The sequence below is a fragment of the Pagrus major genome, chromosome 15, assembly GCF_040436345.1.
Source record: "Pagrus major chromosome 15, Pma_NU_1.0".
NCBI lineage: Eukaryota > Metazoa > Chordata > Actinopteri > Spariformes > Sparidae > Pagrus > Pagrus major.
Window position 1 is genome coordinate 721,128 of NC_133229.1, and position 24,644 is coordinate 745,771.

At 39.8% G+C, this 24,644-nt stretch overlaps 1 protein-coding gene across 2 annotated transcripts in view; it reads right to left on the reverse strand.

The window, feature by feature from the left end:
- The window catches only part of gbf1 (golgi brefeldin A resistant guanine nucleotide exchange factor 1), a 163,254-nt gene that overhangs the window by 40,510 nt on the left and 98,100 nt on the right, over positions 1-24,644 (reverse strand). For both annotated transcript variants that reach the window (XM_073481258.1, XM_073481257.1), the window contains exons 5-10: positions 15,806-15,924; positions 14,843-14,951; positions 13,363-13,423; positions 9,665-9,719; positions 814-961; positions 275-495 (exon numbers count right to left, since the gene is read on the reverse strand). In XM_073481258.1, coding sequence (XP_073337359.1) covers positions 275-495; positions 814-961; positions 9,665-9,719; positions 13,363-13,423; positions 14,843-14,951; positions 15,806-15,924 — 713 coding nt within the window. The remainder of the gene's footprint in view (positions 1-274; positions 496-813; positions 962-9,664; positions 9,720-13,362; positions 13,424-14,842; positions 14,952-15,805; positions 15,925-24,644) is intronic.

A 24,644-nucleotide genomic window follows, 5' to 3' on the forward strand; every position in this document is an offset into this window, starting at 1 on the left:
CACACCACCAGAGCGTACTTCTGTGGATGGGGTCTCACAGATTACTGTACAAAAACACAACTTTATGACTTTATTCACTCATTTGAGTGAAACCGAATCATATTTTATGGAGAAACTGAAGTTGAGTACACACTAACAACAATAGACATAATTTCACAAAAAGAACATGGAAAAGGGTAAAGGCTGAAAAGGTTACTGATAAAAAAAATAAATACAATGTTTGGTGTGCAAGAAGTGATCATGTACAAAGAGGAGATATTAAAAGCAGCTATACCTGTGCATCTGGCTCAGGCCCAGGGAGAGTGGTAGCAGTGCTAGGGGTGGTGGCAGATGAGCTACACTGCTCCAGGTCAGAGAGGTCCTCCCTGGAGGTGGCTTTAGAACAGGTGTCCAGGCCACTGTCTGTGGTTGTGGGGCTGGAAATGGATGAACCAGCACTGTCTGAAGCTGGTAGGATAGAGGTGGATAAGCCTTGCTCAATGAACAGGACGCCACCTAAATGGATAGAGATAGTCATACAACTGTGCAACAAAGTGTTACCGCTTCATGTATCATGTAAAAACTTGCAGCAATATCCATGGTCCACTGCAGATTTCTCATGTAGTTGTCTACCAGAAAAAAGGGTCATATAATATGATTGTTAATGACAAAGACCACTTTATACTCGTCTACATTCTACCCTACTGGGATGATTAACGCAAGATAACAGTTAACTGAAGAGCTGGATATGATTTTAACTTTTAGAAAGTCCTGAAAGCTGAGGAAAGGTCATTGATGATTGTGAGTGTACTAGTACAATAGTGCGTCTCTTACCTGAAACACTGTTGTTGTTAAGGGTGCTTGACTGGGTTGGCTCCATCTGACCAGAGGGACTTCGCACCATATGGCGTGGTGGCCTTGGCGAGCGTTTTTGCTTCTTCCATTTCGATGACTCACTCATCCCACCAGCACGCATCTTCAACTAGAGAAAACAGAGTGGTTCTCTGAGTAAGGCCTCCCAAAACACCCTGTACTACTTTGATCATCATTACTTATTAAGGCCATGATCAATTAGGATGCTTCATTTTTTTCCTCAGAAAATAAAAGACGTGGCAGTGAGCTCTTCAAGTACCATGACTGCAAACTAAAATGGTTCAATCATACTTAAAAGTGCAGTAGAGTTGATAGGTTGGGCTGGCCAACAACACAAACCATCAGTATTTGACAACCTTGGAATGAGACTCAACAAGCAACTACCTGTCTCCAGAATCGCTTTTGCACCTCTAATGCCATGTAATACTGTATTTTTGGAGCTTCCTGGCTCCTTGAACACCGGTGACTCCATCAGATAGTTAGCCCGCTAGAGCGTGTGCCAATATATTTTTATTTTTTTGTCAGTGATCTCCCAAAACTGTTTGTGACTGGAAAATCCGTTCTAAAATCTCATTGTGTCAAACAGTAGACGTACATAAAATGAAACTCCATTGGTTGCCAGGGTAACCCTAGTTCTCTGAGAAATGTGCAATGCATCTCTTTTTGGTAGGATACAGAGTAAGGACCAAAAGACAACATCCTATTTGATTATGGCATATAAGGAACATATTAACCAGCATTTCAGAAGACAATGCACAGAAACAAACATGCACACAAATTCTGTTACTGCCACTTATTCTATGCATTTATTTTCTGTTAAGGTGTGTTTGTGTTTATTTATTCAAATCATTTAGGGTTTCAGACACTCTTCTGAATCGGTTTCTTTGAACCTATCTCAACTTTCTTTGAAACAAACAAACAAAAAATTACTTAAACATGCTCTATCTTGAAACAAATGAGAAAGCATATGGGTGGCATGATATACAGCAGCTGAGACATATGCATGGTGTACACCCAAAAGACCATTCAATTCAAACAAAATTCAATAATACACATGTAATTTAATAAATGAGCGTTCACAAAGCAGAGACATGTTCTAGTGAAGTATCTGTATTATGACAAAGACTGTCCAGAACCATCTATCAGTTGCTTTGTACTTAAAAAATGGATGGTCATTTCTTAAATACAGCACACGTCAAGTTTCTCTTTCTAGCCAGTTTATCAGATAAAAGAAGTGAGAGGTTAGTGGGGTCTTAGAAAAGGACAGGAGGAGGTTATGGGGAGACATTATCCAGCCTGAATACTGAGAGTCATCTTCCTTACCTGCACTCGTTTGTTTTTCCACAAGATATTGTAAGCCTCAGAAGAGAAGGGGAGCAGGCAGGTGCCCGTGATTAGTGATGGGTAACATGTCAGCAGTGGAACCAACAAAACACACTCTCGAGCATACATGTTCATACATGATGGGAGGGGTGTGGAATCCAGATAGGGCACAGGGTTTGGAGACACGGCCACTACAGGCTCTAACCACCAGGGAAGGTGCAGCCAGCTAATAAGCAGGCATTGTGAGTGGACAAGCAGACAGAACATGCAAAGCGCGACAACTGCAGGAACAACTGCTTCAAGCTCTACATTCAGTACATTGATACAACATGTCTAACACTAAAACAACAGTCAATCAAACAAAATTGGAACATTCTGATGGTAGTGAATGTAACCAGATGTGTTTTTGCCAAACCAACTAACTAGCCCTCCTACTTCAAGTATTTACTCTTATAAAATCAAAAAATGCTGGTTTTAAACTCTTGAAATAAAACATAAAAGTCTGTGTGGGTTGTCAAAGTCTGTTTGTGAGCATGGAATGGGTTCATCGCAAACAGGTGAAAACACCCGCTACAACTGCAGTTCTCATTAACCTTACAGCCACAGGAGGCAGCGATGAGCCATTAACGACTTAACAACATCAGAATGAGGCGAAGAAGATTACAAACGTGCAAGCTCACTTGAATTGGCCGCATGCTTTTCCATCAGTATATCAACATTTTTCAAGACAGAAGGTTTCAAGGATGAGGACTTACTGGTTGGTATTGTAAATGTTCTGTGTATTAACCTTCCTCTGATAAACGGCAGCATGCAGACAGTTCCCTAACTGCACACATACAAAAGTGATTCACAATTTCTCTCTCATGTCTCGGGAGCCTGAAGCCTGCGTACGTGTTGACAGACTCATCTATAACTTTTTGGTCATGTTGCCACTATACTGGCACATGGGTCATTCCATACCAACTCACCCAGGTTAGTTCAAACAAATGTTGTCACAATATGGGAATTTCTAATGTCATTACAACACCTGGAAAATACTGATATTTGATACCATGTTCAATACCACGTGGCAAAATTGACACAACATTGAGGGCATTAAATTGAGATTTTTATTAAAAGATAAATATAACAAGGCTTGTATTGAGCTAAGGGAATAAGACGACATCATCTAGTAAGCAGCAAACCAAACCATTACAAGCTGTAATTGCTAATTTCAAGAGCCCAGTGAAAATCAGGCTCAACAGGTATACACATAGAAAATCTTGAGGTCAACACAGAACAAATATCTACAGATAAAATAAAAACTAAATGTAAAATTACTTTCAGTGAAAAGTGCAAAGAAATTTGCTATTTGAAAACATGATTAGATGATAAAGGAGTGGTGCAACCCAGTATCTCAGTTTATAGGTTGTGTACCTCAGGTACAGAGGTTGTGTCATGCTGCAGGGGCCCAGGATTCTAATCCAAACTGTGGCCCTTTGCTGCATGTCACCCCCCTCTCTCTCATCCCATTTCCTGTCATCTACAAAACCCTCTTGTCAATAAAGCGATGCAAAGGCCAAAACAAAAAAAAACATATGGAAGTTACTGTATATAGCATCTTTCAATTCTTTATATAAATGCAATGAATAAATAATGAATCTGTGATATAAAAAGTTTCAAGGAAATTAAAGTCCTACAGTCATATCCTGGAAAGTGTGTTTTTCAGTTCTGAGACCATCTTGAGTGAGATCTGTGGCGCTCAGTTTTTATGCAGGACCAAGAACTTCTGGATGTGACAGAACACCATTAATACTACACAGAATCAACATCTGGTTGCAACAAAGGGAAAACTAGAGGAGATATACATTTTTGAAAATCAAAGATTTTTCGTTCCAATAAATAAAATATTTATTGTTAAAAATGACTAAATTTAGCTCAGGGGGCCAAACTCCAAAAATTCACAACTTAAAAAGTATAGCTAGAGGATTTCAAGAGGGCCATGACATGAAAAGTTTTGAATTGTGGGTAATTGGCATGGAATGACCTTTTGAGTCACAGCAGCCAAAGGTCCAATTTGCTTTGAATTGCATCCTGTCATCTCTCCAGTGTAGGAGCTCATATGTGTGAACAGGGCATAATCTTTTCAATGGCAAACATCTAGCACTGTCTCTCATGCAGTGGATAAGACAGTCCCAAATGGGGCTAATTCCAGCCCAGTCCTGCCCTGGGCTGGAATTAGTGATTTATCACAGCCATTTTCCCTAAATCCCCTAAACTTCTGTGAACAAAGTGTGTAAATAGCAATGGGTTAAACATGCTATGGTCATAGAGGTGCTCCTTATACTATTAATATCACTTTAACTTTGGGTGGGAAAACTGATAATGAGTCCCTGTCAAAGATATAATATGTTACATTTCTACATTAAAATGACTGAAAACAACTAGACCTTTGTTAAAATTATGTTGTGGAGTTGTGTAATTACATTTTTCTAGATGTTTCCAACACTGTTCAAACCCATCAACACCAGTGACTCCCAGACCATCATTAGTTGATATATCAGAGAGAGGAGGGAAGTCAGCAAATGTGACTAAATGTAATCTCAGTAAAACTTTAATACATTACTGTGTCTGTGAACGTTTCTGCCTCAGTCAAGTCAGATAGATTTTCATCTGCAATGGTGGTTGTTAAACAATGAAGTAAATAACTCCCATGATGTCACACTGCTTCATGATGTTATCAAACTACGTCTTCTTCATTGTTTTGATGAGAGACACCTCGAAACCCCTTTTCATTATGAAGACCGACCACAACGTTGAATAGTGGAAAAGAAAAATCTGTTTTGTCCTCTCTAAAAGGATTTTTATAGACTTGAGAACAACAATTTCAAAACCCCTGAAAACCACTAAACTTTCATAGCTACCCAATGCAACCTGATGCACTATCACCAGGAAGCCATGTTAGCTCTGTCATGGGTAAATCCCACTTCCCCTAAATTGCATCCAAGTTTCCCTCTCTTGTGTGTCTTTTCCTTGCGTTTTACTCCACCAAGGATTCGCACAGAAAAGTGAGAAAACCATGCGAGGAGAGGGGAAACGAGGAAATATGTTTCAAGAGAAATAAGACATGCGTTTATGATGATGGCTGACAGCTGATCACAGCTAGATCAAATGTCTATCGGCTTTAACAGTTGTAGAGACTAGTTGAATTTGTGTCTGCATACAGTCCATGGCCAAAAATGCATGTAGGGAACATTATATACATTTTTAATAACAGAGAAGTAATAATTTATTGTGATGCCTTGCTCTATAATAATAAGAGGTCAACTAATTATTTGACAGGACAGAGGAAACTCTCCAGAGGAATCAGAATTAAACTGTTAGGTTCTGAAATAAATACTTTTAGACAGCTCTGATGGAGCTAAGGATTTATCAGGGCGGCTGATTTATTCCAAACTATTTTACTGTATGAACCTGGACTGTGTGTGTGAAGAACACAGAACATTAATTAACAACAGATCCTGACCAATCCTGGCGGCGTGTCGACAGATTTAAATAATCAGTGAAGTTGTGCTTTGTGGCATTCTTAATGGAGAGACGCACTTATTTCATCTCTGCTGCTGGTAGTGCAGATAATGTAATATTTTCTCAATTTATGATATATTCACTCACCAGCAATTCATCTGATATTAATCAGAATGTTATGTCATATTTTTATGACCTGGACCACACAACACCACCTTACTCTTGTAAATAAGACTGTGATTAACTTGATTTATGGATGGCTTAAAATAGAGATATTATTTCTTTTGCAGTTACCCTCATGACTCTGCATTATTTCACCTGCTGTCTGTGCCCTGGATTATAACCAATCCTGTCCTTTAAACATCTTTCAAGCAAACAGTTGTTGTTGGACAATCATTTTTTATTTCGAAGGCTCATCTCTGGAGAAACTCTGACAGCTGGACCCCTCTGGTTTTGTAGTTTGATTCCTATTTCATTCTCACAGTTTTAATCACTTGTTGGACTTGAATCCTGATTATTAATTTTTCATGCAAACAAAGCTTCTGCTATCCACATTAAATTGCCTCTAGATTTTTTGTGAATGAAAGTTCAAACTGTGTTACCTGTTTAACAAACACCTATGTATGAAGAACAAGCTGCAGTCTGTATTTATACTGTGTACTGTGTATTTATAGTGTATTTGTACTGTGTATTTATACTGTGTACTGTGTATTTATAGTGTATTTATACTGTGTACTGTGTATTTATACTGTGTACTGTGTCTACTCAGAGGCAAAGGAACCATTTCTACTGGCAGAATGCCTTTAAATATTCATTCATTATTTGCCTCTGTATTCAGTGATATTCTGGTTGTGAAATCATCATTTAATAACCCAGAATGTCATTACGGTGTCTTTTGAACAATGGAAACTATTTTTAAGCTAAATGTTTAGCTGAGAGAAAATTTATATGACGTTCAGGAATGATCAGCCTCACATATGTTTAAAACCAACACCGAAAAGAAAAATGTTGTTGTGGTCCTTTTGTTCTCCTACAGTCAGGCTGACACATTTGATCTTGGTGGTTGTGGCGTAAGCCAGTTTATTGTGATGTTTTGAGCTGCACTTGCACGCTAGTAAGCAGAGGGCGCTGCTGACTGTTGTTTGTTGTTGTTAACCAGAGTTAAAATAAAGGACATGGCTGCTGCCAAAAGTATGCTCCTCTCTCTCGTCCGTTTAGCATCTTAGAAGTTAAGATAACCACTTCACAGTGGTGAATCAGAAAACAAACAAAATATAAAACTTGATTTTGATTCACTTGAGTTAATCTGTTATCTGTCGTCACTCCTCAGAGATCCATTGTCGCTCCTTGGAGCACAAATAAGAGCTTAGGGACGGCCTGCAAGATGATGGACAAGAATGACTTCCAGTTCAAGGGAGGAGTGAGGAAATGACAAATAAGGGAAATGGGATATACCCTATGTCAGAAGAGCCTGAGTTGTGTTTCTATACTGCTCTGCACAATTAAGATCCTGATTGTCCAGGGGTCTCATTTATAAAACATTGTGTAGGATCCATAGTAAAACTGTACGTGTGCCCAAAAGCCGAAAATTCCGTGCGCGAAAAAATATTCAGATTTATAAAAGCTGGTGTACGCCCAACAATGTGCAATTTCCTTTAATAAATCTCAAATCAACCTGGAAATGTGTGCACATGGATCCGCCTCATGTACCTCCCTCTCCACACCCACATTCAACCATCGATGGTCAATGCAAAGTGCCTCATGAATGCAAACGCCTGGAAATGAGCCGCTGATTCTTTACAGTGAATCATGGCCACAATGAGAGAAAGAAGAAGAAAAAACATATTTCTGGCACAGAGAACGAGGTGTTGGTTGGTGAGGTGGTGGTTACAAAGCACATATTGTATTTGTTCATTCTCGTCGTCCTCTATCAGTGCTAGGACCGTGATAGTCCATGCAGCATTACGCACGAGTGGCACCGCAGCATTTATATGCATACAGCGATCAGACTGACTGTTCCACTTACCAAAATGATTGTGACGATCGGTGTTATCCCTCAGCCTGAGATATCATTTGAAAGTGGAAGTTTGATACGTGAACACAATTTATTTATTTAATGAAGTTTAGTTACGGTGAACTCGGCCTGCATCATGATCAGGACTCACAATGAGGATATGGAGTGTAACGATTGTGTGAGAGCTGTCTCACACTTTATTTCTACACGTTCTTAATTTACACAATCCACATGTGCTGGTTGTGAAGATGTACCGGGTGAGCTGACTGGTAGAGCCCTGTGCTGGAGCCCGAGGCCCGAGGGGCCCGACAGCCCGACAGCCTGAGGGCCGGGCTTCGGGCCAATTACCACATCATTACCTCGGACACGGACCGGGCTCGGGCTTGAACGCAGCAGCCGCTCTGCCCCTCCCTCTCCGCTGCGCGTCACTCACATCATATTATACTGATCCCATTCGCACGTCCAGCCCATAGGTCCCGCCACAAACATGGATAACATAAAGAAAAAGATTGAAGATGGTGAACTTAAGACGGTGAGCAACACCAAGGGAAAAGCTCAGTATTGGACAAAGTTAGACCTGCCGCCTACAATTGCTGAGATACCAGGTCAACTGTGACTGTGCGCGATGCAACTGCAGCAGTGCCATCGCGCACAATCACTTCAAAAAATAAAATAATCAATTAAACAAACCCAAAAATGCTTCAAACACTTTTCTAAATAATCTTAATATTGAAAGGAAATGAAATATACCCACGTATGCCATTAAAAGTGTTTAGATAAGGTCGGAGGTCTATAACTGCACACCTCCGACCTTATCTGGGTATATTTCGTTTCCTTTCAATATTAAGATTAAGATATCATGAATGTAGCTTAATACCACGCTAGAAACCCCAATTCAACTATTTTAATGTCTGCAACATTAACAGCCTACAGGTTGTTATGGGAGGTTTTAAAAAAAAAAAAAAAAAAAGTTGGGCTTTTTTGGGAATTTGAATTCTGAAAACCTGTCGGGCCGGGCCGGGCTGGGGCTGAGTGTGAGTGTGAGTGTGAGTGTGAGTGTGAGTGTGAGTGTGAGTGTGAGTGTGAGTGTGAGTGTGAGTGTGTGTGTGTGTCTCCAGTCGATGGTGATCACTGCAGCGATTTTAAACACACTACACATCCAGGCTGTCTGGAAACTAAAATGATACTTAAGTTAAACGTGTACAGTTTTCATTCTTTGATGATATCTGATGTAATCTTGAATTTGTACAACCTATGCTGATAATTTGGTTATCAAACAGTCCAGCCCTCTCCGCTGCGCTCCAGGGGAATGTGATGGTGATGTTCGTACGCATGGGTGAGAGTTTGCTTACAGGTGCACACATTCTCCCGTCAAGTTAGTTTGTTTTTATAGATCACAGTGGTGTAAGCCTCTTTCAGGCCCCATTTTGTGCATACGCAAGCTTTATAAATGAGACCCCAGGACACTGGATGGGGTCTGTGGGAATGAAAACAGGCGCGCACACTCACAAAGACGGGCAACTCAAACCAAAAAAACTAAAAGATCCAAAAGGCCACACTGCGCTGAAAGGGCAGAAATGAGATTAGAAGTGACTGCGATGTTAGGAACAGGTGACAGGAGCAGGGCGAAGACATTCAGGGTGCCGAAGGTTAACCCCAACTTTGAATCCTTAATTATATTATTAAATGAATCAAGGTCACTTTACCTGAGATGTTAAGTAAATAGAGTACTACAAATTAAAATATGCAGGGATACTGTGGCTAATCTTGATATTCTGGACATGTTCACATTTCTCAGGCAGTTAAGTGATGCTGTTACTTCATTAGCTGTAGTTTACAGGCACAGATACAACAGTCAGAAAGACAAAAACAGCACAGTGACAATGAGATAAACCAAGACTGAAAATGGAGAATAGGAGTACAATAACAGCGAGCAGATCAAATACACATTCAACATCTTAGTCGTGTTACCTTCTTCATGTTGGCACCCACATAACTCTTTGCCTCCTCTTTGAACTGTGGTAGTCTGAAAGAGAAACACCCATACAATTGATTTGATTAATATATTTCAATTCTGATATAAATCTGTCCCTAAGCTGTATACTGTTGTCCAGGCGCAATCCTTAGAAGTAAAGGAGCGGTATATTGCTTCTTTGTTGTTTCTTCTATCATTTTATAATCTTTATTTGCTGGTTCAGATACTAAGTTTTAAAAAACACGAGTGAATTCAGTGTTCCATAAAAAAAAGGATCTTTGTGTGCAGCACAAATTTCAGTCTAAACAAGATACAAAACAACATGAGCTGGTAAACAAGTTTGTGAAGGAGGTGGTGTAGCAGCTCTGTTGATAGAATTTAGTGACGCTCAGCTCCACATGTGACTTTTTATACTTGTGAATCAGGTGTAACTGTTTCCCACTTGTTTTACCATTACAGTTGCAGCTTGAGACACCTGTATAATGGCACACAACCTGTTTTCATTGTTAAATTAACTCAAATACTGCAATGGTAGCACACTCAGTGAAATACAAAGCTCATCTTTTCATTCACTGTTCTGTTGAAGTAATATGGTGCGAATGAAGCATACACCGGTGATGAGTCCTGAGGTGCACCCTATTCATAATATATCAGCATGTAGCACAAACCTTCCTACCTTCCATTTTTAAATCTGTGCATGTGATTCCCCCAAATTGATAGAAGTGCAATACAAAATTGCCAAAGTCCTCCTTTAACCCTGTAAGACCCACTGTTGCAAATTTACCACATCACTTTTAACAATTCTAAAAAAATGCCTGCAAATGTTTTTTTTTCTCAAGACCACATTTACATAGTTAATGGGTCCTATTGTTTGTCCTCACAATGCTATTGGATAGAATAAGTGTTTATAGGTTCGGTCATCTGGCCATGAACTCACTCTACCTGCAAACTTCCCGCTGAGCTCATCTCCTTTTTTTTGCATGACTGGATTTGTCAGGATTAAAGTAAGTAAAATTCCTTAAATATTTTTTTTTTTGCGTTTATTACAATGTCTAGAACATGTACATATTTAGTTATTTTGGAAAACTTTCATCAAATTTGATTTAGAGCTTGTTATGTCTATGTTGCAATTCTACAACGTTGGATCAGAGTGGTAGTCAAAATAGCCTGTGCTCCTTACACATTACATAAGGACACTGCACTTTTCACATGGTCACAAATTGAAAAAAATGTAGTAGAAATTTAAAGTGTTAGATAGTTAGTTAGTTAGCTCTAAATGTGTTGTAGAAAAACAGGTTCTGAATGTTCTGGATTTGTTGGGGGGATGCCTGTTGCATTGTTCAGGGACAGGTGTAAATGAGTGTGAACCCGTAAGTGCTCTGGGGGGATGCATGTGTTCCTTTTAGTATGATAAGTAGAGAGCATAATAGGCCAGCCAGACAGTATTGTTTGAATGTAGTGGAATTTTGATTAGCATTTGTATTGAAATGATAATACTTATGGACATACTAATGGAAATACTTAGATCTCTACCCTCGACACATGGTCTACCACCCTGTCTATTCCAAAAGTTTGTGACAGAAGACATGATTGAGGCTCTGACAAGAAACACAAATGAGTACAGCTTGCAAAAAAATGGAACATCTGTTAACACCAATAATAAGGAAATTGAGAAGATGCTTGGCATGTACCTGAAGATGGGCCTAATGCAAATGGCTGGAGTCCGTATGTATTGGGAGACAGACACACGATACACCCGTTTCTGATGTGATGTCCCGCAACAGATTCCAATCTCTGTTGACTTCATTACACTTTACAAACAACTTGACTGTGTCAGAGATGGAAAAGAAGGACAAACTCTGGAAACTCAGACAATGGCTACTTAAATGTTCTGTATATCTGTTCTGACAAAGTGAGTACAAACACAGAAATTCTGCTCCCGACTATTCCCAGCGTTGCAAATTTGCGACATTCCCCTAAAAACTTACTAAAATGCAAAAAATTTGAAAACTCTTTAATTTCTACATCAGAGGCTTCCTAAAACAATATCTGAGAGGTCAACAATTTTTTTGCTCATTTTTTTCTATATCTGGGTCTTACAGGGTTAATTTATTATCTTAACCTACACAGATGAAACAAATAATACAAAAGAAATGTAGAGCATGTTCTAAGCTGCTCAAGAGCCAATATCACTGTGGGAACCTCAACATATTAAAACCGAGCCAATAAACTTTGCAGGCATTTGATGAGCAATGCTGAATGACTGTGTGTGTGTATGTGTGTGTGTGTGTGTGTGTGTGTGTGTGTGTCACTGGGTTTCTGTGGACTCTAAAGCTTTGCTTGAAAATGAGATGTCACCACTAGTCACGCACACATACACACAGACCACAGCCAAACAAAAGAAAGGGTCTGGCAGCCCCCAACCTGACATTAGCTCCGTGTTAATAGAGTGTTGTCTTGCGAGCGTGATTATTGGATGATCTGTGGGTCCAACAGATTAACATGCCTAATACTTTCAGCAGACAATCTAAGACTCCTTCTGAGGAGAGCTGCTGCTCATTATTCTCTGATGGGGGTGGAGTGGGGCAGCCCAGACCCTCTCACATCTCTATTATCCAGGGTCTGTGGACAAGTGGGGGGCTGGGAGTTGAACATGAGCAAAATGCAATTGAATGTGTGTGAGCAGTATCAGAAGGATCTAAATCTCCTGTTCATGTGCAGGGATGCCCTTTGTCTAACACTACGGCTGCTGTCCTGTTGTTATCTCCATGCTTGCACAATTAAGTCTTGCTTCCTGACAATGAGTAAAAACAGGCGATGAATGCAAGGGGCAAGCATTAGTGAATGGTGACAAGCTTGGCAAAGACCAATACTGGACTTCACTGGAGGGAAAATAACCCATCATTTGTGACAAATCCTGTGTCAGACAGTCATGGTGGAGACGGACTGTTTGGACAAGAGGTGGATAACACCATAACTTTATACAGAGCCCTCTCCTACCTTCTCCAGGTATGCTCCTGCACATTCAGATGAGCAGTTCACTGTTTTAGTTTAGTTTTTTTGTCTGGGATCACTTGCCATGCTAATTCTGTGTGTGTTTCTGTAGGTATTTATAGGCTTGGGAGCTTTGCTGCTGAAGCAGACTAGCTTCATCTATATGCAGATCATGCAGCATGAAGCTCAGTTGGCTCATCTGCTTGTCTCTGACTGAATGTGACTAGCACTCTGATGCATCTGGACAGGGTGGTTTGTGTGGGGGGTGGGGGAAAGTGAGGAGCTCTTGTGTTAAATGCCAAAGGAGAAATCATGTTATGGCATTAGTGAATCAGTGGCCCATTGACCCTGGGCACAGTACAAAATGAAATTCATGAGCTTTAAGCAGAATATTGAGGCCTGAGAGACAGATATGTGCAGAAAAGCATAAACCAGAGGTGATGGAGGTGTGCAGCGGCAGTCCGGCCTGCTCTGCTTCTGTCCGACTATAAACCACTCTTCACTTTGACACAGCGTTCATGCTGCAATTCTGGTCCTACAAGAACCCTTTTGATTAGAAGGTTCACTTAGAAAAATGTCCCTAACCAGCCATCATATTTTTTATTCATGAATAAACTGAGCGTCAAGAGTCCTAACCATTTCAGGAGCGTACACCTTAACAAGGTTCCGATCTTCATCCACCACTGTCCCATTCACTTACCTGGAGAACAGCAGCTGCACCATGTCAACCAGTGTATGTTCAGCTGATTTCCTGAGGAGCTCTGCGAACACAGTAGAGAACCAGAGGAAGCACAGATACATAGAGATAAGAGTTAGAGAAAGCCAGACATTTAGACAAACTTCAAGTGGAGTCTAAGTGAGGTAGAGCTAACAGAGCAGGAGCTAGGACAGTGTCAGCTCTGGCAGACAGTCTGCACTGGGAGTAAGCTTATGATATGCAACTGTTCCAAGTTATTCTGAACCGTGGATCTCTTACTCATCATTGTGTGTTATACTCAAAAGTGAAATGGTCTGCTTTAGGTGCACGCTGCCTCAGTCACTGGCATTTTATTTACAGAACAATTCTTAGCAAACTTCCTATTTACTTATTTTTTCTTTTAAGCTATAGATTATAAGAAATATGGAACTTAAACTTCAGAATACTCTACCACTGAACAGCTTTAAAACTATGGTCAAATCGATTGAGTCCAGGTTGACTGTGTACAAATATTTTATCAGATTATTTGAGTGTACTTTATTTGCTGTTGTAACTCTGTGTTGCTGTCATTCTTGGCCAGGTCTCCCTTGTAAAAGAGATCTGTGATCTCAATAGGACAAAGCATGTCAATTCTTTTGTGCTGTCTTTCATTCTCAATTTGACTATTTTACGAAGAACAAGGCTAAATGTATACATGCCTGAGAGTAATCAGCGTGCTGATTAATATGTCATCAAACTGATTAAATAAGATCCATTATATGGAAATTCCTTTCTTATTGTAGTGAAAGGCCAATCTCATCCAAACAGTGCTGGTCCTGATAAACTGTTAGAAGCTCTTATGTGTTAAAGCTGTTCCCATACTTTTGGCTTGTGTCCCTTCATCACAGGTTTACTCGGTTCAGTATTAACTGACGGACTTTTGCTTCTCAGATTGTAAGATTTTAGTCATTTTTAGATGCACGAGAGGTTAAAAGGATTAAGTACATCAAAATTAAATAGTTCAGTTCAGTTCAGTTCAGTTCAGAACTGAACTGAACTGAACTGAACTGAAAATTAAATACAAAAGGTTAAAGTAAAGTCTGGAAAAACAAAAAGAACATAATTTTGATTGAATTCCTATCCAATTAGCATGAGCTAATTAGCTAATTAGCTCGTGAACCTTAGATATTTTCTTATGACCTATTTGGAGGTCCTTTTACATGTGGAGAGGTGAACTCTGGCATTAAATGGCTAAATCCCTGCGAGAGAAAAGGTAACAATTGCCAGCTTGTTTAGGTTTACTGCTAGTGACCAGGTCACAGTTAAAGTAACTTGCCATTTTCAGCCTTTAGGTTGCTGGCTCAGAGGTTGTTGTTGTGCCCCGTAGAAAAGAACATTTTGAAAACATTAACAGGCGGCCAATGACAGGCTTACTCCCACAGCCTACATCCGGTGAGTCAAACTAGAAATGACTATCATATCAGTGGTGTTTGATGTGACTCACCACTTAGGCGCATCTCAAAGCAGATCCTGAAGCAGGACTGCATGATCTCACAAACAGACTCATTGGTCAAATGGGCTCCGACTGGTGTCAGCAGCAGAGTCCTCAGGACCTAAAACACCGCAGAATATGACCGTTCTAATACCCACAGCCATGTCAATCGAGTTCATCAATCAAGTAATTGAGATGAGGACAATGATCATTTGTATACTGGAATATTATGTCATTTATCCAGCACAACACAGACCCCCACAGGCCATATGATAAACATTATGGACACGCAAGGAGGAGCTTTAAAAAGGTGCAGTTCACTGCCCAGCAAATGTTGGGATTTACTGTGAACATGAAGGGAAAATAATCAAAACCTTGACATATTTGTGACAGCCACAGTAAAATGGTGAAATTAAGCACAAAAAGACATTCGAATTAGTAACGCTCTTCATGTGCATTTAGTTGATCATGTCTATACTGTGATGTAAAGGTAAAAGTAAGCTGGTATATGTTGGTACTGGGTAGTATCACCACACTTGGCACTGGCACTGCACCAACGTAAATATCCACTCACTAACTTACTCCAGAGTTTAATCTGGTGCATTATATGAGATGATATATTTATTTTCTTAGCATAGCATTTTAATCTTATTTTGCCTCAATATTTTTTTAATAAAGTGAAAATAAAATAAATACTATAGGAATGCTTTGTACAGACATTCCTGAACAAAATACAGATCAAATCCTGCCCTTCTCATGACCCTTCACTCCAAGAAGTGTTGGGCCAAATACATGTTTATTGTCGAGGCCCCAGAAACAACCATAAATTGAAATATACTCAATGATCTCAGTTGTTGGAAGGTCGCACTCAACTGAATTCACTTATACAGGGACTGAGACCACATGGGTCTCATTTGTTGAGTCCATTGAGTCAGTGTACGGCCAGTGTAGTCGCTACTAGGAAACATGTAGTACCTGTAGAATTTTCATGAGGACAACTTCATCACTGGCAGGGTCTGTTCCTACAAATCTAGCGTGTGTGACTGCATCTGCCATGTTCTCAATGGCCTCCGCCGCTGCTTCATGGTTAGCATCTGCAAACAGACAAGAAACACACAGTTTTCTCAAAAGGCTGACTCAGAAAATACAAACTCCAGAGCACACTTGATTTGCCTGATAGTGAGAGTAGGAGACAACACTGAAAGGAAGTCATATTACTGAGGGCAGTTAAACTCTCAGAGTTGAGTATGTTCCAGACCTGCTCTAATTCCTGCTCTACCTGCTCTAGTTCCTCTGGAACTCCCTCCCCAAACACATCCGTGACTGCCCAGACTCATCCACCTTCAAGTCATTACTCAAAACCCACCTCTTCAAACTCGCTTTTCATCTGCACCTGTAGCTGTTTGCTGTACTCAACCTGTTCTCCCAAAAAACCTACACAGATCCATATCCTCATACACTGTTCTTTTTACTACATATTTCTCCTCTATCGCACCATGCACTTGAGTTTATGCACCATGCACTTGATTTTATGTATTCTTGTATGTATTCTATTCTTGTAAAGTGTCTTTGAGAGTTTTTAAAAGCGCTGTACAAATAAAATGTATTATTATTATTATTATTAATTGAAGTGTCATGAGATAGTTTGTGATGTGAAATGGCACTGACTTGAGATTGATTATGTATATGGAAAATTTGATAAATGAGTTTCTGGGATTGAAGGGAGTCAAATCTCCATTAAAGACTGATTGTTATCAAATAATGGAGCAAAATATGCAGGTCTAGGATTTTTAAACTGTTTAAGTCCCAAGTAGAGACCTGAGAAGTTCGAGGTGGACTGTGAATTTTGAGGTCTTCCACAAGCACTCCACCTTGCAACATGTTCACTTCAACACAAGCATATTGGCATTAATCCAGGGCATCAAAGGCTTTTTTTGTTTGTTTACCTGAACAGGTAGCTCACCAAAGTAAAGTCTATGTGTGGGAATCACATGACATGTGTTTGAGTGTTTGAGTTATGAGCTATGTTAAAAGTGGGGGTAATGATTGTTAGTTAACTCAGTAACCAAGCACACAGCTCCAACAGCTCAACTCATAAACAAAATTAGACAAATCTAGTATGGTCTATCCACATTGTCCTTCAAACCCTGGGATCTAATGACCAGATGTGGCCTTTTGTTGGAGGCAGGCTGGGACAAATTGGCTGTCAGAGCAACAGGAGCCAGTGTTTTTGAAACCCGAGTGGCTGGCCAGCTATCTGCCTGGAGCCAGCCTGTTTTCTTTTCCCATCACCCTCAGGAGCAGCAATTCATTAACTAATAAGCACAGGGGGAAGAGAGGGGAGTGGAGGGATGGACGGAGAGACGGAGAAAGAGAGATGCAGATGAGGATTTTCCAAGCAGAACAACAATACAGCCTGTCAACATGAAGACTCTGATAATGTGGAGAGATGGGCAGCTCAAGGTTTAAAGTGAGCGAGCATGTGATTAATGGTAGACGGTAGATAAAAGACGATGCTCTTCTTCGGAAAATACCCATGAAGCAAATGTTTGAGACAGATATTATATCATTATCATGATATGAAACTATATATGGTCTTAGATTTTGAGTATCATATGGTGATATGACTTAAGAGTCATCTCTTCCTGGTTTTAAAGACTGCTTTATAGTAAAGTGGTGTCATTTTCTGAACTTACCAGACTGTTCTGCTTCTTCTGATACTAGCCTTTACCCACATTATTGATCAAGAATCTCATTGTGTTAATATTTTGTCAAAGTACTAATAGTCATCCCTGCAGTATTGTTGCAATATTGATATTGAGGTATTTGGTCAAAAATATCTAAATATTTGATTTTGTCACCCAGTCCTAGTATTTATGAGGAGCTTTTGAGAGGATTTCAAAATATCGAAGTTTATATCGTATATCATGACATGGCCTAAAAACATGGTGATATCATTCTAAGGCCATATCAAACATTTGAATGATTGGCAGCTGTTGTGAAGACCTGGAGTGCAGACAGTACAGTCAGAAGCTGCTTAACTGGAACTGGTTTATGCGTGGTAGAAGCCATTGAGACAAAGCAATGCCAAAATCCCTCCAGAGGCGAGGGCGACAACAACCGTTGAAGTTGTGCTGAAAACATCCATCGTCCAGAGACAGAAACTGAAGCCACAGGGGGATCCAGCAGAATGTCAGAAGTGATATAAAACACTAATCCTTCTCTTGGCACAAAGTCCATACAAGCAGTGTTCAAAGACGGGGTTGGGGGCATTGTTAAAATAACACTGAGGAAAGGAGAGGCTCAATGTGTGTGCGTGTGTGTGCCTGAGGGTATGTGGGCGAAGTCAACAGGGGGTTGAACCAGCTGCACATAAGGCAGTAAAGTAACATCAAACTCTGGTCACAAGAATCAACGATGTGGCGTGAGTGAGAGTGAGCAGAAGAGCATTTCATTTTTAAGCGTGCAAGACACAAAAAGGTCTAAAGCAGCACTCTGCACGTGGGCCGATACATCTTTAGAAACCAAACAAAGGGACTGCTGTTTTCCATGGTCACAGAAGAAAATGAGTTTGTTCACCTGTTCATCTTCTGAATAGCACACGATCACCTTTCAGCCAGGCTGCTCTGTTTCCAGCATTAGCTACACAGCTAGTGTGAACAAGAGTAATGTATGGAAAACATTTATAGGCTTATTGGGATCTTTTCCAAAAATGCAACAAATATGATCTCTTTATTATGATATGATGTGTTTGGTTCACCAAAACAAATCCAGGAAACAGGCAGCAATCAAGTTGTAAAAAAGAGAAATAACTACTGCATTTAATTGCCAACTAATGACAAAAAAAAGAAAAGTATAGTACAAATCTCATAAACAAAACCACTGAGCTAGGAACACAGAAAAAGCTACACTCAACATTATGTTGAGGTTTACTGGTTTTAAGTGGTTTATCACTCAACTCAACTACTTTTGTGTCCAACTTGTTCCTCACTTTCTCTGGAGGTTTACCCTGCTTATTACAAAGATTTCATTCTTTAAAAATGTTTCTATTTGGGTTGTTTTATCATATTAATGACTCTTTTTTTATTATTTTACTATTTTTACTTTATTATTATTCAACTTTATTTTTATAGCTTTATGTCTTCTTTATTTCCATTTTTACCTTTTGCCGAGGAGGTTAAGTTCTCACACAGTCAGTTGGTTGCTTTCGTCAGCAGGATTACACAAAAACTTCTGAACAGATTTCCACCACACTTGACTTCAGGATGAGTCTTGGCCCAGAATAGACAACATTAACTTTTGGTGTGGATCCAGGAATTTTTTCTCACCATCTTTAACATTGCGAGATAGGATGTTTTTGGACATTTTCAGTAATTTCTCAGGGAATAATGCATGGATCTTAACGAAAAAAATATAAAATAAAAACCTGGATGTGTCAGTTTTAAATATGTCTTATTTATACTGGATTAGGCTTGACTGAATTAAAGGGGACTTTTGGGCCTTGGTTGAGGATTGGGCTCTACTCAGTGCTGTTCTAGTTTATATGCAGTGAGCAAGGATCTTCTTACAGGTCAAACTGTTTTTCCTGTTAATTGCATTATATGTCTTTTAAAAAAGAGAGCCCACAGCTGTAGTATATGTTCTGCTGAAGGTGTTACACCAAAATGCATCTCAAATTTTATCATTCCATTATTAGAAAATAAAAGTTACTTATGGCATTGGGTGATTTTTTCTTCTTTTTGTTAACCACTTGATTGCAAACCTTTTCTTCAATTTGTTTGAGGGATATAAATTGTGACTTTAAAGTAATGTTCCTTTTCCTTACATTTACTGTCTAAGGATTTTGAGGCGGGTGCTGTAAATTTAATGTTGCTGCTCATGCCAATTATGCACTTCTTTACTAAATTATAACAACAATTAGAATAAAGAATAGCAATTTATTCAACCCTAAAATCATAGGCAGGCTACAGCTGTACTCTAAGTTCATCTCTTCTAGCAGTGGCTGCAGCCAAAGCCTCAGCTGAGCCTCACTGTGAGCCTCACTGTGAGCCTCACTTTGAGCCATGTGGGCTGCTAGCAGCACAGTGAGGGGCTTTGCTGACTCTGCTGGGAAGGAGAAACAGAGGGGGGACGGAGGAGGAACAGGGGAGGATAGAGCAGGGATATGGATATCTGTCAGTACCGAGGCTTAGTTTACTGCTCTCTCCACAAGAGTAGATCTCAGGCCACGGATCGCAAGGAATTAGCTCACTGTAAATGAAATGTGCGTGTACAATGAGTGGGTGTGTGTAGGAGACAATTATCTTTCCCTGTCTCTCGGGCCTCAGACAAGCAAAAAATAAAAAAGAGGATGTTGCAGGGGCCATGTTGGCAGAACAAGGGGGGAATGTTCAAAGGGACACATGAGAGGGATGATAGTGTCATGTGTGCAAACATCCACACACTGCATCCTTACTGGAAGCTTACAATGCATAAAATGGTAACATTCAGCAAGTATCACTATACAGTAGCAACATCATGTCCACTTACAGAAGAATAGCAAACAGAACCTGTCTTACTGTACACCGTTAGAACACGTACGTGTGCAAACCTACTGCTTAGTAACACTGTTTGAACTAGTCTGAGTTCAGAAGAGAGAAGTCACAAAAAGTGTTCATCAAAGACTCAGATTTTTGTGTTTCTGCCTTGTCAGAAGATGGCAGTATTTGACAAGAACAGTGTTGTTGTACCTTACATCCATTTACCACTCACATCTACTCAGCTGTCCTGAGGGCAATGTCACTTTTATGTATTCTAACTGCAGTTGTTATTGCAGCTTTAAAAGAAAGTATTTGGCATGTACTGATAATTGGTCTGTACAATGTTCAGACAACCCTTGGAGTGTCATGACATATGGTTTAATTGTTAATATGTTAATATAATGAATGTTATTATTATCAATGGAATATTATGTAATGGTTTCCGTGGTTTTGCGTTGAGAAACTATTATGGGGCACTATCATTGTACAGTGTATATTCAATGGTTTGTTAGGATTTGTGTGACATTTTTCTTTATACCGACCCTCCTCTCTTTTGTGAATTATATATACATATATATCGACGTTGCTGCTGCAACACTGCATGTCTAACTTTGATTTAGGAAATAACATGTGCATATTTTTAATCTATACTATAATTAAAGGATATTACCTAAATACAATGTGGCAATTATCAGAGACAATCAGGATAGGATATTGCACTTACACTCACCTTTAAATATATTTTAGTTCAGTTCAGTTCAGTTCAGTTCAGTTCATAATGTAAAATTACTGAGGGCACTTCAAATAAAAACAGAAACCAAAAAAGTATCACATTATAAGGTTGTCAGAAAGTTCTGCTTTAGTTTTGGTTATACAGATGCCTTAAAATTACTGCTTGGTTCAGTACAACTTTCCTTGAGAATGAAAATCTTACACACAAGTCACTCCACATGTTCATGAGAAAAAATGTCTTTGGTCTCCTGAGCTTCTGTCACATTCTTCAGATCAAGTTTCAATACTTCAATATCGCACACTCATCACCACACTACCAGAAAAAACATGTACGCACCACTAAGTAAAACAAGAGGAAAGTAAAGTGTGTTAATGGGCTGCTGGAGTCTTTGCGCTGTTTGAGGATCAGAAGTCAAACTGAGAGGCAGCAGGGTTAATAAAGCTGTCCAAGTTGTCCATCGTTATGGCAAGTAGAGAGTGAGAGTTGTTGTCTTGAGAGAGACTGAGCTGCATGGCCATGGTTGTGCACCCATTAGAACAGTGCTGATGAGACACTGGTGGGGTTGAGATGGTGATAGGACAGGGGTGGTGGGGATTAAGGGTGCTGGTATCAGGTCCAGAGCGACAGACAAGAGGCTGCGGGACTCGAGGGGTGATTTGTGACAAGGTCTTTAACATAGCGTGCGGCATTGTGTGTGAGCCGTGGCAGACGGAAAGCAGTGACTACTGCAGGTTTTCAGTTTGAATGAACGTCCAAAAATCCCAAACCCTCATCTGTGGGGGTGGCTATCATCTGGATCTGAACGATTCTGATACCAGTTACACTTATCAATTCCGTTTCTTAAGGATTCCTGATTCAGATTCTTTGAGGGGCAGGGTCTAAACAGGTCATATTCTTACTTCAATTTAATTGACAGCTATTTTGATAATGGTAATTTTTCATTTAAAAACATTTCATGGTTCCAGCTTCACAAATAGGATGATTTGCTGCTTTTCCTTTGATTACTTTGGACTGTGAGAGTATTTCTGACCATTTTCATAATTTTACACACCACTCAATCAATTGATAAATGGAGAAAATCAACAGATAAATCCATAATGAAAATAATCATTAGCTGCAGTCCCATGAAAGTAGTTTAAAATTAGTTCCACCTCCCCAATTGCAAAAGTAAAATACATTATAATAATATTAATGAGTAATATTAATCTAATGGAATAACATTTAATAATTTAATAGTCAGAGGGGGCATTTCCTGCATTGAGAACTTTTATTTTTTATACTTTAAATACATTTTCCTGTTTATACTAATATGCTTTGACTTTTTATGTAACAGAGAATTTTTAAAGTGTGGTATTAGTACATTTACTTAAAGGGTAACTCCACCAATTTTATACATTTAAGTGTGATTACAGGTCCTGGGGAGTACTAATGCATATTTTAAAAAAAAGGTGGTATAAAGTTTTTTGTGGCCCCAGAGGAAGCTGCATTTAATCTGATAAATTGCCTCCAGTGATGTCACTCAGTGGCTAAGTTGCATTGTGGGTAATGCAGGCACCAGATATTAAAAAGCAGTCCACTGGTCTAACATTGCACTCCTATAACACTGTTGAACTTATTATGGACAATTCAAAGACAAATAATCTAAATCGACACAGCAGAACAGAGATATGTCCTCCTTATTCCACACATTTTTTCAAAACCTGATGCCTACATTACCCACAATGCAACTTAGTCAGATGCCCCAGTATCAGAGGGAGTATCAGAGGTGCAGTATTGGCGAACCGAACCAGCGTGAATGGATAAGCCGGCGGCATGGAGCGGGGGCGTGTCGATCTGACAGTCTGATAACTAAACAGGTCCTTCACTCATCAAATAAAAGAGAAATGACCCACACTTCAACCCACAAAGCAACGTTACAGGACCAAACAACAGTAACGTAGTAACTGGTAGTGTTTTTGGCAACTTATATAAGGAAACAAATACCGCAGTTATACGTGGAAAAGCCTCTGTCCTCCTGTCTGTCCTACCGACTCTTTGTCACATTTCTGCCCAAAAAACAGCATCTGTCCCCAGCAAAAAACTTTAACTCACCAAGTGTTTGTCACGGTGAAAAAAATCACAGCGATGGTCAGCCCTCCCGACTGAGACTTCAGTGAACTTCCCCCAGAAAACAGCCTCCCTCCCCACGAGTGAGAGAGTCAAACAGCGTCCTGTTTACTGATGGAGATTATGTAATTATGTAATTTAGAGTGAAAAACGTAACTTTGTCACTTTCCAGGATGCATGATGGGTCAGGATCTCAATCACAACACATTATAACAGCATCATATGATTAGAAACAGTCAGTGGGTACATGTTTAGATTAACAGTTGGACACCGGGGGACACACGTTGAAAAAAAACACACAGACGTCATCTTCATGACGTGTACCGTCACGCCTCTTTGGAGCCGCAGCGCCAGCTTGCTGTGTGAATTACACACTGGTGTCTTTACGCTGGAGCTGCTTGGCTCTGTGTGAACAAACAATGGCGAAGAATTGGCGAACTGCTGCCGCGATAATGCAGAGTCTCTGTGTGAAAAGGGCTAGTGAGTGACATTACTGGAGGCAGTTTATCAGATTACATGCAGTATTCCCCAAGACCTGTATACACACAATGTGGAAAATTGGTGGAGTTACCCTTAGACAAGACTAGGTCAAAACCTGGTGTATGGCTGTACCGTGTCTGGTCAAGGTGTGGAAATATGGCCGATTTGTCACTGAGGTAGTTAGTGGTAGAGTTTATGATTTGAATTTCTGGATATTAAATGCTCATGTACAATCTGTTGTTGAGGTCCCAGTAATATTAGTTGTTAACTTGCACTGAAGTAGCAGATCATATGACTTTATAATGCATTAAGTCAAAGAAGGTTATGTCGTGGACATGTGGGAGTGACAGTAAAAAGATGTCATATTAGTGTTTATTACATGTAAAATTTCAAGCACATAAAATATCTTTAAGTCATCTGTGCTTTTCTAATTAGCCCTTAAGCATCTTTACAATAAACATCATAAATAACGTATAATCTGTAATGTGTAATTTGTGGATAAGCAATGAAGTTAAAGGGACCAAAGACTTGTGTGAGGATCTGCTGAAAGGGTTTTTTTATGTCTGCAGCCTGTGTGATGCTGCACAGCTCTAAGGATTCATATGTACAACATGATCACAGACATCAGTGATACTATTTCTAAATTTCAGTGTGTTTTCATGTCAGATTTCTTCAGATGGCAAAATAATCGCCGCAGATCATGAGCCAGGCACAGAGCATCATGCAGCGAGGCGCTCTGTCTGGACAGCCTGACTGGGCACAGAGGGGAAGAAGGCAGCGCTCATTGGAAATCTGAAGACTTCTTCCAACAAAGCCCCTCTCTGTCTATCAAGGCAATTACATGAATTGATATAGTACCATGTTACACCCACAGCCTAAGGACCCGAGTCCACATAGCATTTTTTTTTCAACTTTTTAGGGCCCGAGCAGGAAACCTGCGAGGTCCCTATTGTTTTTGTAGTGATTCTTTTTTTTT